Source organism: Lepus europaeus, chromosome 6, assembly GCF_033115175.1.
Source record: "Lepus europaeus isolate LE1 chromosome 6, mLepTim1.pri, whole genome shotgun sequence".
Lineage (NCBI taxonomy): Eukaryota > Metazoa > Chordata > Mammalia > Lagomorpha > Leporidae > Lepus > Lepus europaeus.
Genome location: NC_084832.1, coordinates 10,172,862 through 10,186,320, shown reverse-complemented (window position 1 = coordinate 10,186,320; position 13,459 = coordinate 10,172,862). Strand labels below are relative to the sequence as shown.

At 37.5% G+C, this 13,459-nt stretch overlaps 1 protein-coding gene across 3 annotated transcripts in view; it reads left to right on the top strand.

Annotated features, from left to right (window-relative positions):
• TPP2 (tripeptidyl peptidase 2) overlaps window positions 1-13,459 on the top strand; it is an 87,809-nt gene that overhangs the window by 23,308 nt on the left and 51,042 nt on the right. For all 3 annotated transcript variants that reach the window (XM_062193962.1, XM_062193961.1, XM_062193963.1), the window contains exons 6-11: window positions 4,326-4,489; window positions 6,070-6,224; window positions 6,726-6,802; window positions 8,483-8,610; window positions 9,750-9,849; window positions 12,951-13,099. In XM_062193962.1, the coding sequence (XP_062049946.1) occupies window positions 4,326-4,489; window positions 6,070-6,224; window positions 6,726-6,802; window positions 8,483-8,610; window positions 9,750-9,849; window positions 12,951-13,099 (773 nt within the window). The remainder of the gene's footprint in view (window positions 1-4,325; window positions 4,490-6,069; window positions 6,225-6,725; window positions 6,803-8,482; window positions 8,611-9,749; window positions 9,850-12,950; window positions 13,100-13,459) is intronic.

The following is a 13,459-nucleotide window of genomic DNA, read 5'->3' as shown; positions in this document are numbered from 1 at the left end:
TAACTATTATAAACCAGATGGTAGCAAATATTAGTGGAAGCTTTTATATGCAGAGTAGTCCCATCTACTGGGGTCATATTTTAAGACTCCCAGAGGATGCCTGAAACTTCAAGTAAGACTCAGCCTGTGTATTCTGTGTTTTTTTACTATACATACATACATGAATTCCTGTACCGTTTCCATCTCAGTTAAATACATCTTGTACTGTGGCCATAACTTTAGTAGTTTGAGGTGTGACAGCAGAAATAGCATGAGTTTCTTTTTTCTTCACAATTTCATAATAAGAAGATTCATCATTAGTGTAAATCTTAGCAATCTCCAGATATTTTTTTTTTCTCTTTCCTTATTAAGTCTAGAATTTTTCATCTTTCCGCTTACACTTTGTGGCTTCTTGTTTGCACATTCAAGCTGCCAGCATCACCACTCTTGTACTTTGGGGCCATTATTAATAAAGTAAGGGTGACCTGAACATAGGCATGGAAATACTGCATTGGATTTGATAATCAAGATATCTACTAAGTTTTTAACAGAGAGGTGGCACATACTGCGTGACTACTCTGGACAAAGGGATGATGCATATACTACACAGGGTGGAGTGAGAGGCAGAGTTACAGAGAGAGAGGGAAAGAGAGAGGTTGAAAAGAGAAGGAGACAAAACTTCCATACGCTCTAACAGCCAGGACTAGGCCAGGCCAAACCCAGGAGCCTGAAACTCCATCTGGGTCTCCCACATGGGCAGCAGGTGCCCAAGTACTTGGCCATATTCCATTGCTTTCCCAGAACCATTAGTAGGGAACTGAAACAGAATTGGAGCAGTCAGGATTCAAACCTGTGCCCATAGGGCATACCACCATTGCAAGCAGCAGCTTTACCTGCTGTGCACAATTCTAGCCCCAAGTTCTTTTTTCTTTCTCTCGAAGATTTATTTATTTGAAAGGCAGAGTGATGTAGACACACGCATGCATGCACGCACACGCACAGAGAGATCTTCCATCATCTGTTTTGCACAACTTTCTTTTTTTTAAGATTTATTTATTTATTTGAAAGTCAGAGCTACACAGGGAGAGGAGAGGCAGAGAGAGAGCAAGGTCTTCCATCCACTGGTTCACTCCCCAGATGACCACAACAGCTAGAGCTGCGCCAATCCAAAGCCAGGAGCCAAGAGCGTCTTCCTGATCTCCCACATGAGTGCAAGGACCCAAGGCCTTGGGCCAGCTTCCTCTACTTTCCCAGGCCATAGCAGGGAGCTGGATCGGAAGTGGAGCAGCCGGGACTCAAACCGGTGCCCATATGGGATACCAGCACTGCAGGCGGCGGCTTTACCTGCTACGCCACAGCACTAGCCCCTCGCACAACTTTCTTAAGCTTCTTTTAGAATTTCTTTGTTGGCAAAGAAATGAAACATTAAGTAAGATAGTATCTAAAGTCCCAGAGTGACATTTTAGAAAACTTATTATAATCAGTGAAAAATACAACAGAATTATGCTTTCAGTTATCACTGGAATTACTTCTTTCGTATGACATAGTATATGCTCTAGGGCAGGGATGGGGAATGTCTGGCCCATGGGCAGTAAGCAAAGCAACCACAGGTGGGATTTGAATAAATCAGTCAATAAATCCGTGGCAGGCTGAGTTGGTAATTTTGTGTGGCCTGTGAGTGATGCTATATATCCAGACGGCCATTGGTCACAGGTTTCCTACCCTTGCTCTAGAGCTTTGATCTCAGAATCAGATCCATGCAGACCTTTTCTAAGGAGAATCTTGGAGATCCCAGTGTCTAGACTCTGGCTGCAAATGTTCTGTCCCAGAAATGGCAACCAATTTCTGAAGGGAGGTAAAGTGAACTAATCTGTAAGTACTTTGTTTCCATAAAGCATACAGAGTCTAGCCTTCCCAGTGCTGTACATGGACTAATTGTTAAAGGCATTATCTTCACAGTTAACAGGCAACCTAAAACAAACTCTTTTATTTGGTATTTGCAAGAGGCAAAGTGCCAGAAGTCACAGTCACTGAAAATTGAGCAAAAACTGGTGAACAGACACTGTATTTACAGAGTATTACATAAGGGAGAAGATTCTTTCCATAGGGAATCGACAAAGAAATGTGTGGAAAATGTCAAGAAATTTATTTTTTAAAAAAAAGACATGTTAGCTCCCCCTTCTCACATAGTGTGCTCTGTGAAGCCATTTTCATGGTCCATTTGTCTATATTATAGTAACTACTTGAATTAAGCCATCCAGGCCTTTAGAAACTTAAAACGTGCACCACATTCACTAACTCTCCTGAGTTAGTGCAGTCAATAATGCTGTTTGATACGATGCCTTGATTGTTGAGTCACTGTGCACTGATGTGATTTTAAGAACCTGGTGTCGACACTGTGTTGTAGCAGGTTAAGGTGCTGCCTGTGATGCCAGTATCCCATATGGGTGCCAGTTTCTGTCTCAGCTGCTCCACTTCCAATCTGGCTCCCTGCTGATGGCCAGGAAAAGCAATGAAAAAGATGGCCAAAGTATTTGTGCCCCTGTCACCCATGTGGGAGACCCAGAAGAAATTTGAGGCTCCTGGCTTCAGCCTGACCCAGGCTTGGATGTTGCAACCATCTAGGAAGTGAACCAGTAGATGAAAGACCTCCCTCTCTCTGTCTCTTTTTCTCTCTCTGTAACTCTGCCTTTCAAATAAATACATAAGTTTTTTTAAAAAAGAAAAAACTGACCTATGAAATGTGTCACTGTATTTGCTGTGAGAATATTGTTAATTGTTGATTCATTAATACTTGGATCGTCTGGCAAATATTTATTGAGTGCCTTCTTTGTACCAGGTAGACGCTCTAGAAACACCTATGGGTACTCAAAACACTATGGAAGCATGTATTGGAACCATCTGAATAAGATGAGAAAACTTTGAGAAAATTTTCCCAAAAATAGCATTTTGAGACTTGAAGGATCAGTGCAATTAGCTAATCAGAGAGGCTAGGAAAAGGCTTTGACAGTGGAGGGAAAGACACAGAGGGCATCAGAAGAACTGTAAGAGGTTTGGTGTGGCTGTGATGGGAGGAAAAGAGCAGGGGAGGTACGTGGAGATCTGATAATGAAGGACTTTGTTGTGGAGTTACAACTTTATGCTGAGAGTCATTGGAGAACATGGAAGGTTTTAAACAAGAGTCAGATGATCAGACTTTATATTACTAGCTATGGGTAGAAGCAAAACAGGCTGACTGCTTAGCCAGTCCACTTATCAGGAGCAGAGGTAGAAAAAACTGTGGAAATAGACATGCAAACTTTTGGGAGATGAACTGTGTGGTTAATTGCTCCAGGGGAGATGAAGGGAGGATATCATAGATGATGTTCATCCTAAATGCTGTCCGATCATAAATTTTGGAATGAAATTGATATTATCTATAGCATATGGAGCATTTGATGGCATATATTTAACCGGTTGACCTTAACTACTTGTTTTCTCTTTGCCTCCTTTCCTCATTAAAGTGTTCAGTTTCTTATACGTGGGTATACTCTGTGTCTTTGGACATACTTAAAAACATTTTGGGCTATCATATTGGGGTATGCATAAAAACAAGTTTTTAGGGATCCTTCCCAACTGTTGTAGTTTTTTTTTAACAAAACATATGATTCAGAATTTATGATAAATGCTCTCTCTGCTATACTAGTGGACTTCCATTAATTTGGCAATATTGGAAACTTGCTTATCTTGTTAAAACACAATTCTTATTTTTTAAAAAGTAAGCTAAAGTATAATAGCTAAAAATTTAAGTGGTGTATTTTCAATTTATGACTTTTGAATCAGTCTGTTCTAAAGATGTTTGTAATCTATTTAAAAAGTTAATAAAATAGAGAAATGGTAGAGTTCCTTCTGTGAAAAATACATGTTTGTCTAAGACTTTTATAATGAGAAAACCAAATATATAGTTTATTTAGTTTCAAGAAGCCTGCATAAACTTCTAGCAAAAGAAGAAAAAAGAAGTAAAGTCAAAGCCTGTGTATCTGAATTATCTAAACTATTTTAAAGCTCCAGGCCAAGCTTTGGTTCTAATTTCTCAGGTGGCCAGATGGCTTTTTAGGGTTCTATGGTGGACATGGAGGATCTTAAAGCGCTTTGTGCATGGTTTAATGACTGGTTCCTGTAAAGTGGTCTTATGTAAATTTTACTGCAAACCCTGTGAAACAAAGGAATCTAAACTATGTTGTATTTGTCATAGTAGAAGGAGTAGTAGGTAGCAAGAATATATATATATATATATGTATATTACATTTTCTCAGAAAAGTAAGGAAATTGATAAATTTTGCTATCTACTTTTTGACAATTAACAGAGCCTGCATTGATTCAAATGAAGATGGGGACTTGAGTAAATCAACTGTGTTGAGAAACTACAAAGAGGCCCAAGAATATGGCTCTTTTGGCGCGGCTGAGATGCTGAATTACTCTGTGAATATATATGATGATGGAAACCTGCTCTCCATTGTGACCAGTGGAGGTATTTCATTCCAGACTCATTAATGAGAGATAAATTGCTACAGTCCAAATTGGCATTACAGAGAATTTAATGTAGAAGTCCTAACTAAAAAGACTAGTTCTGAACCATAGATGTAATTTGATTGGGTAGCAAGGTATTTTTCTATTGTCATAACCATGAAGGATTCGTTCTAAAACTGATCCAACAACAGTTTGAAATGTCATGTGCATCATGTCTCTTGGAATTCCAGCTGTCTTATCACCAAGTGCTAAGGCCCAGTGCCAGTTGTCAATTGTCATTCTGCTTATATTGTTTTTCTGACAGTACTGGGATATTTTCCTATGCTCACATCTCAGTCTTTTAAAAAAGTTTTTTTTGTTTTTGTTGTTTGGTAATATATACAGAAATGTAAACAGATCGTATGTGTACACTCCTTGAAATACCACAAAATGGACAGTTTTAGGTAACCCCCACCTGATCAAAAGTAAAGCATTATGAAAACCCTCATCATGCCTCCTCCTAATCAAGGACTTACCCATTGTCCTCCCATAATTCATTACTGGCCTCGTTTCTATCTTCTCATTAGTTTTGACCATATGATGTTCCTATTCTTGTAGATCAGAAGTGATAAAATATGAGAGTTCTTCAAAAAGTTCATGGAAAATAGAATTAAAAAGTCAGTTTATTCTGATAAAAACATTTTTGGGAACCAGACAGTGTTTTTCATCATTCACATTTTCCATAATCTTTTTCAAAATCCTTTGTGTTGACAATTTCACAATTATTTAGGCACTTACCATTTATATAAATGAATTAATTCATATTTTTATGTTTCTTTGTAGCCCAACCTTATTTTTGTGAGCTTCATCTCACATTGTATAGAAGTAGATCTTATTGCCATATGTTGGATTGATACACTATGAATCCATTTTCTGTTAATGGATATCGAGGTTCTGATTTTTGAATTTTACAAACAATGCTGCTGTCAATATTTTTGTGTATGTCTTAGTGTACATGTGGATGCATTTCTGTTGGTTCTGTGGCTAGAGGCAGGAGTCCCAGGCCATATGTGTTCAGCATTTGCTCCCACCAGCAGTTTAGAATATGCACCCCCTGTCCACACGTGCTTTTATAGATCTCTAAAATGTTAACTATCCTGAAAGGTATGTAGAAGAAGCATTTCACTTTGGGTTTAATTTGCATTTATGAGGTAACTAATGAAATTGAGTGCCTTGTTATATCTGTTTCCTACTTGGATATCTTCTTGTGAAACACTTTTCAAAAGTTTTGCCTTTTGGGGTTGGGGTCTTTATATATATTCATTTATTATATATTTAAAAGATTTTTCATATATTCTGTTCTAAGTCTAGTTTGTGACTTAGAGTTTCGCTCTCAGTGAATGAGTAGAATCAGGGTACTGAGTGGTATATATAATTCAGGAGGGTTTTTTGTGAATTATTCATGACTTAAGATTTTATTAGCTACATGGATCACAGTATATTTTTGGTTATTTTTATCATGATTATAATATGCATACTGAATTGAGTAGATAGAACTTTGTCCGTGAGAGTATTTTCTCATTTCCCATCTTCTGCTCCCAGGAGCACATGGGACACATGTAGCGAGTATAGCTGCTGGGCATTTTCCAGAAGAACCTGAGCGGAACGGGGTAGCTCCTGGTGCTCAGATCCTTTCAATCAAGATTGGTGACACAAGACTGAGCACAATGGAAACGGGCACAGGCCTCATAAGAGCTGTGAGTATTTATTGAGTCATTTTTAAATTATTTTTATTAAAAATTATTATACTTTTTTGGCTTAACCTTTGTAAAAGAAAAATTGTTACATTCATCATTTTTAGTAAACCCCTAGCAAACAATTTTGCAATACTTTTTAAAAAAGCCTAGTGTGCTCCATCAGCTTAAGAGGAATTTAATACCTCCGTGTTCTGTACTTCATTTTAACATATGAATTATGTTTTACTTGAAATGTAGCCATTTTAGAATCTAGTAAGGACTATTTTATTCCTTCTACCTCTCACCACCTTAACCTCACTCCATTCCGGAAATGTTAGTTTTATTGTTGTTTGCTACTTACTACTTTACTTTTTTCCCCCATACATCACCATACACCAATAAATAACTTAGAAATCAGAATAAGATTAGTTAAAAAAACTATAATACTATATGTGTTTATTTTAGTAAGTAAGCTGTTTCTGTTAATTGCTGCCTAAACTAGACCTTTAATCTTTTTAATAGATGATAGAAGTTATAAATCACAAATGTGATCTTGTCAACTATAGCTATGGAGAAGCAACTCACTGGCCAAATTCTGGGTGAGTATTGTTAGCCATAGAATTTCATCTCGTGAAGAATATTAAATATCTTTAATAAATAGGTTAAATATCACAAAAGGAAAAACAACTATCACAGTGGTTAAATGATAACTGTACATCTCCTGGATCTCAGTCCCCATTCCCATGCTTACAGCTTTGATGTGAGTAATACCAGTTATTGTAGCTTTGATGTAAATAATAATACGTTATTGCCCTTGGCCTGAAATCTGAATCTTAAGCCTAGTGTTCCCTTTGGCTCTTACTTGGTTTGTCCACCCTTACAATTCTTCCCAAGACTTGCAACCCACAGAACTCCGATACTTTTTCACTGTCATCCTCTCCGCATTCTCACTTCTCTTCCCAACGAAATTAGATCCTATGTAGTTGTTACCATCACAGACACCCTGAAGCCTTCCTCACTTGTACTACCTGACTGGCTGTGAGCCTTGCTGAAATCACCTGCTGTTCCTTCGGTGATCCTGCACTCATCAGTTGGTTGTGTATATCTGTTGTTTCCATGTTTCCTCGTCCTTGCCGGTGTTACTGCCAGATCCACTGCCATAGCCTTGACCTCATGTTACTTGACCTTTTTTTCTTCATAGCAGTAACTGTTTGAAATTACCTTATTTACTTATTGATCACCTGTTCCCCAGTGCCACCACCAGGCCATTCAGATACACCCATCAGTAGGATTCTTTCTTTAAAGTCCTATCAAAATGGAAAAGTTACCAAGCTAGACCCTGTAGACCCTCTTGTCAAATAGGTTAATTTTCTCTGGTTCTAGGTTTGTTGTGAGACATCACTTTGCTGCTCTTCTAACATGTGCCCTGTCTTCCTCAGTCATTTCATTCTTTAATACAGTCTTGCCTCTTCTCACTTCATTATCTTACATACCTGAGTGTGTTTCCTTCTCTCATTTGACATTCATCCTTTCAGTCATCATTTCCTTGCTCAGATTGACCCAATACCTTTTCATATGAACTCAGTTTTCCCTTCATGGTCTGACTTCATCGCCTTCAATTAATGGCAGTAGTTGTTTTCTTGCTTGCTGTCAGGCTCTAACCAGATTTCTTCTGTATAAGAATCTTACTGCTTAGTTCTTCCTGTGCCTCATTTCCCCTTATTTTTGCCAAAAAAGATACTGTTTCTTTGACTTAAACAATTTTAGTCACAAATGCATGTACAGATTCTCAGGAGTTTCAACTGTATACATTATTTTAAGTGGGGGAATGGGAATTAAGCCACCTATTGCCCCACTACCCAGTCATTGTTAACATTTCAGTACTTTGTTCGTATTTACTGCTGTTTTTTAGTGCTGTACAGTATTGCATCTACTATTTTCCCAATATTTAATCTGGCCTTTTAACTCTTTTTCTTCACTAAAATTGAATTATGATGGATCACTTAAAACAGCCATATCAATTTTCACTGAAGAATAGATATGCCAGAATTTATGTAACCATATATTTGAACAAGACTGTGGTACTGTAAACACTTTGGAAATAGAAATTGGCCGTTTATGGATGAGAAAGTAAAGTCTTAATTTTAATGCACTTAGCTACTGTTTTAGGTCTTTAATGTGGAATCCATATTGTATCTTTTTAAATATAAATCATATCTGACAATATTTCTTCAAAAATGTGACAGTTTCATATGCTTAAAAAAAGTCTCTTTTTTCAGGAGAATTTGTGAAGTAATTAATGAGGCAGTCTGGAAACATAATATAATTTATGTTTCAAGCGCTGGAAATAATGGTCCATGCCTTTCTACAGTCGGTTGTCCAGGTGGAACTACATCAAGTGTGATAGGTAAGTTTCCTGTTTCAGAAATAGATTTAAAAACCAGCAAACAAAGAATTAATCAAATGTTAATTGTGTTTCTGCCATATACAAGATAGTGTAGACGTTAAGTGTGTGCTCAGGAACCTCAAAGTCTACTAGGGTAACCAGATTATCTAGAAATTGTTGTAATTTAAAACAGACTGGGGCTGGCACTGTAGTTTAGCAGGTAAAGCCACTGCCTACAGTGCCGGCATCCCATTTGGGTGCTGGTTTGAGACCCCACTGCTCCACTTTCCATCCAGCTCTCTGCTGTGGCCTGGGAGAACAGTAGAACATGGCCCAAGTACATGGGCCCCTACACCCATGTGGGAGACCTGGAAAAAACTGCTGGCTCCTGCCTTTGGTTGGACACATCTCCAGCCAATGCAGCCATTTGGGGAGTGAACCAGTGGATGGAGGACCTCTCTCTGTCTCTGCCTCTGCCTCTGCCTCTCTGTATGTAACTCTGCCTTTCAAATACATAAATAAATCTTTTTAAAAAATTTTAAATAGACTACTGGGGCCAGTGTTGTGGTATAGAGAATTAAGCTGCTGCCTGTAATGCTGGCTTCCCATGTGAATGCCAATTCTAGTCATGGCTGCTCCACTTCCAACCCAGCTCCCTGCAGATGCACCTGGGAAGGCAGTGGATGATTTACTTGGGCCCCTGCCTCCCTTGTCGGAGACCCCAGTGGAGTTCCTGGCACCTGGCTCCACCCTGGCCCAACCCTGGCTGTTGCGCCCATCGGGGAAATGAACCAGTGGATGGATGATCACTCTCTTGCTCATTCTCTCTGTAACTCTGCCTTTCAAAAAAATAAAATATTTAAAAAAAAAAATAAAACTTCCAGTGTAAATGGATTAACAAAAGCATAGAGTCACATTTAGATACATTAATATTTTAATATGCATAACAACCCTGTAAGATAGTTAATTTTATATTCAAAAGCAAAGGTCTTAGTATGAGGTCTGATGTAAAGTTCCCTGTTCCTTATTAAATTTCCTTTCCTTTTTACAAGAGAGACAACTGTTAGAGATATTACACAATGCATCAAAATGAACAGTGGATTTCGAATTGGGAATCCATATTTTGTTTCCTTTTGTTAATGATGAAATCCCTCCCACAGGTGTTGGTGCTTATGTTTCTCCTGATATGATGGTTGCTGAGTATTCCTTGAGAGAGAAATTACCTGCAAATCAATATACATGGTCTTCTAGAGGCCCTAGGTAGGTGCAAATAGTATTGCATATGTTTGGTTAACCTTTATGTAGTTAGGAAAGGCAGCATTTTAGATAATTTTATCAATTCTTTCTATTGCTTTTTACTTTTTTCAGTATTTTCATTTTGATTAATAATCTCATCTCAGGGTCAGATAATTAAAGAAAATATAATTAAATTACTCTGTTGTTACATGGATGACATAACTGTTCAGAGGATAAATTCTTATGCCTCTATCCATAACCCTCTAAAGAAAACATCAGGACCTGATTATCTTTAAAAAAGTAGTGATGACCTTCTTTTATATAATTTTGATATTTGAGTTTTAGTGAAACAAAAACTTAACTATGATAAAGCATCATAGTTGAGCCTGCCTACGTGTGTTCACATTTTGAAGTTAGAGCCTATGTGTCATTTGAACAATTTGTATGAGATCCTTAAGCAAGCAAGTTCTGATAGACAAATGAAATTCATCTGTTTGGTTCCCTAAGCCCCTCTGTGAAGTGTATTTGTCTGATTCCAGAAACTGAGTATCTTTCTCAGAAGTTATATTAAGTCCTAATTTGTGTAATCCTTCATATGGCATCAGTGGGTACAGGTGACTTCTAAAAAGTAAGTCCTATTTTATCCCTTTACCTGTTTGGAGTTAATTTAGAAAAGGAGTAGACTTTGAATTCACTTTAGTAAATGCCTTATTGCCTGTAATGTACAAGGACAAAATGAACAGTTTATGATTTGAATTCAGAATACCATTGTAGGATGATGGAAGTTAGAGAGGTGAGAGCAATCACTTGAACTTTTCATGGAGGAAATACTATTGGAGTACTTGGCCTTGAATCATGAATAGGTTGTTGAAGATAGAAAAGGGAACCCTATATGGCAAGGAGAGCATGAGCTCAAAGATAAGCAGGTCTTACTGCTTTGGGGAAATAATTAGTCTTGTGTCTTTGAAGTATAAAATAGATAACCAGATAATGATGAGAGATAGGATTATAAAAATTGGTTGGGATCAGGTCAAATCTGATGTTAAATTCTGAGTTATAAGTATGTATCTTCCTAGACTTCTTTAGGTAATCCTTCTTTAAAAAATAAGCTTGCTTCAGTAATTTATTAGAAACTCTCCAACATTGAAAACACCCAGGTTGTAGATCTCCACATGAATCAGAAGGATTTGTCCTGTACCAAAACCATAGACTCCACTCATCAGTCCCGTAATACCACTCAACTGGAGTGCTTCGGGTTAGCAGAGATTTGTGTGTTCTTTTCTGTCCAGTTGTTAAAAGTTTTATTAACTTTTTAAATTATCTTCCAGAATGATTTTTAAATTTTAAGTTTTGTCTTATAATCCATAAAAAAGCAAAGTAATAGAGAATGTCTAGACCAGTTTTTCTCAATCTTATTTTCCATAGTATATTCAAGGAATCATTTTCTTTTACATACCAAGGCATTCATAAATTATAGGGGAAGCTTAGATTAAGGCAGATGCTGGTTCACAAACCTGTTGTTCAAAAAAGTGAGAGAATTTGTTTTTCTGTGCAATAATATATTATTGCAAATATTTAATTATTAGCATATAAAATCCAAAAATCGAGTAATATTCACCAAATAAAATATATTTTGTGGTATTCTGAAAAATACCACCTCTCAGACTGTCAAATTTATACTTCTGTTTACTTGACTTTCTGGTGTTTCTTTTTAAAGACAGATTACCAAATAATGTCTACATAAGCAAGTTTTGAGTTTTTATTATGTTAGAATTTAGAAGAAAAATATCACTAGCTCTTTTGTTTACCGATTTCTTTTTCCTTGGGTAAATTCCCAGGAGTGGGATGGCTGGGTCATATGGTAGGTCTGTGTTCAGACTTTTGAGGTATCTCCATACTGTTTTCCATAGTGGCTTTACCAGTTTACATTCCCACCACATCCTCTCCAGCGTTTGTTTGGTGATTTCTATATGAGGGCCACTCTAACTGGCCTGAGGTGAAACCTCATGGTGATTTTGATTTGCATTTCTCTGATGACTAGTGATCCTGAACATTTTTTCATGTGTCTGTTGGCCATTTGGATGGAAAGCATTTCTTAAACCTCATTTACAGGATACTATTCTAAACACCTAGAATTGCTATATTGTTTAGCTACTGTAACAGTAGAAAATTAATGAAGAGTAATAGCAAGTAGTCAGTTAAGAATTCATGGCTCTTTCCAGTAAATTTTTTCACTTATAAAATACTCAGTGATCATTGTATACGTTAGTAGACCTTTTGATACTGTCCTTTTAGTCGTTCTCTGCAGGAATAAAAGCAGTTCACTTGACTGGGGGGAGAATGGTAGAGGTAGGGAATGCAATAGCTTCTGGGAAGTTTATGTCTGCTCTTCCAGAAGCAGGGAGTAGTGGACAGTTATGTTATACTTTTATGTGGGACAGAAGGCAGAGCTTGTGTCGATGGCACTGTTACCATGATCTTTCAGGGCCTCGGCTCATTAAATGAAGCTGAAGCCCTCAACAAGCATCCTACTAGACTTAAGCTGTCCAGTGTGACAGCATCAATCATGGGATGATAATCTGAATTGAACTGTGCTGTAAGTGTAAAAGGTACACCAGATTTTGAAGACTTAGTCTAAGAAAGAATGTAATTCATTTTTGATCATATTTTTACATGTCCAGTTAACTAAAGTATAATATTCAAGTTAATGTCACCAGCCTTTTGTTAGCTTTAGGCTTTCTAAACGTGAGAGAAAATATAATCACATGTGTAACCTGCATTATGTTTCTGTTGTGCAGCTACTTACTACATATAGAGTGTTCTTCAAGGAATCTGAGCACTTTGAATTTATTTTCTCTCAATATTCTTATACCTTGGCCTGTTAACACACATACACACAGAGATTTCTGCCACTTAGAAATAAATATGTGTGTGGTGAGAACTGGCTGCACTGGGCATTTTTTCCCCATTAACTACCCACAATAATGTCTTTTTAATTATTTGTAATGACTACAAATTGCGTATAGTATTGTCTTATTGTTAATTTGACTTGTGATCTTTCTGAGATTGCTCATGTATATTTAACTTTTACAATCATAAACAAACTTCAGTGGCTTTGTCTTTAGTGCTGACGGGGCCCTCGGCGTGAGTATTAGTGCACCAGGAGGAGCCATCGCTTCTGTTCCTAACTGGACACTGAGGGGGACTCAGCTAATGAATGGGACATCCATGTCTTCCCCCAATGCATGTGGAGGCATTGCCCTGATACTCTCAGGTAAGGACATTGCCTATTGCTCTTATCTTACTCAGATGAATACTTTTTTTTTTTGAAGATCTCATGGCAAGAACGTGTCACAGAATTAGTAATATCCTAAGGACAAATTAAAGCTTAAGGAAGAGAGTAATGTATGTGACAGTTTTAATTTTTAGTGTTTACTTTTTATTTATTTGAAAGACAGAGTGACACAGAGACAAAGAAAGTTCTTCCATCCACTGTTTGACTCCCCAGATGCCCACAACAGCAGAGTTGGACCAGGCTGAAGCCAGGAGCTGAAAGTTCCATCTGGGTCTCCCATGTGGGTGGTAGGGACTCAAGTACTTTAGCCTTCATCTGCTGCCTCACAGGACACACAGT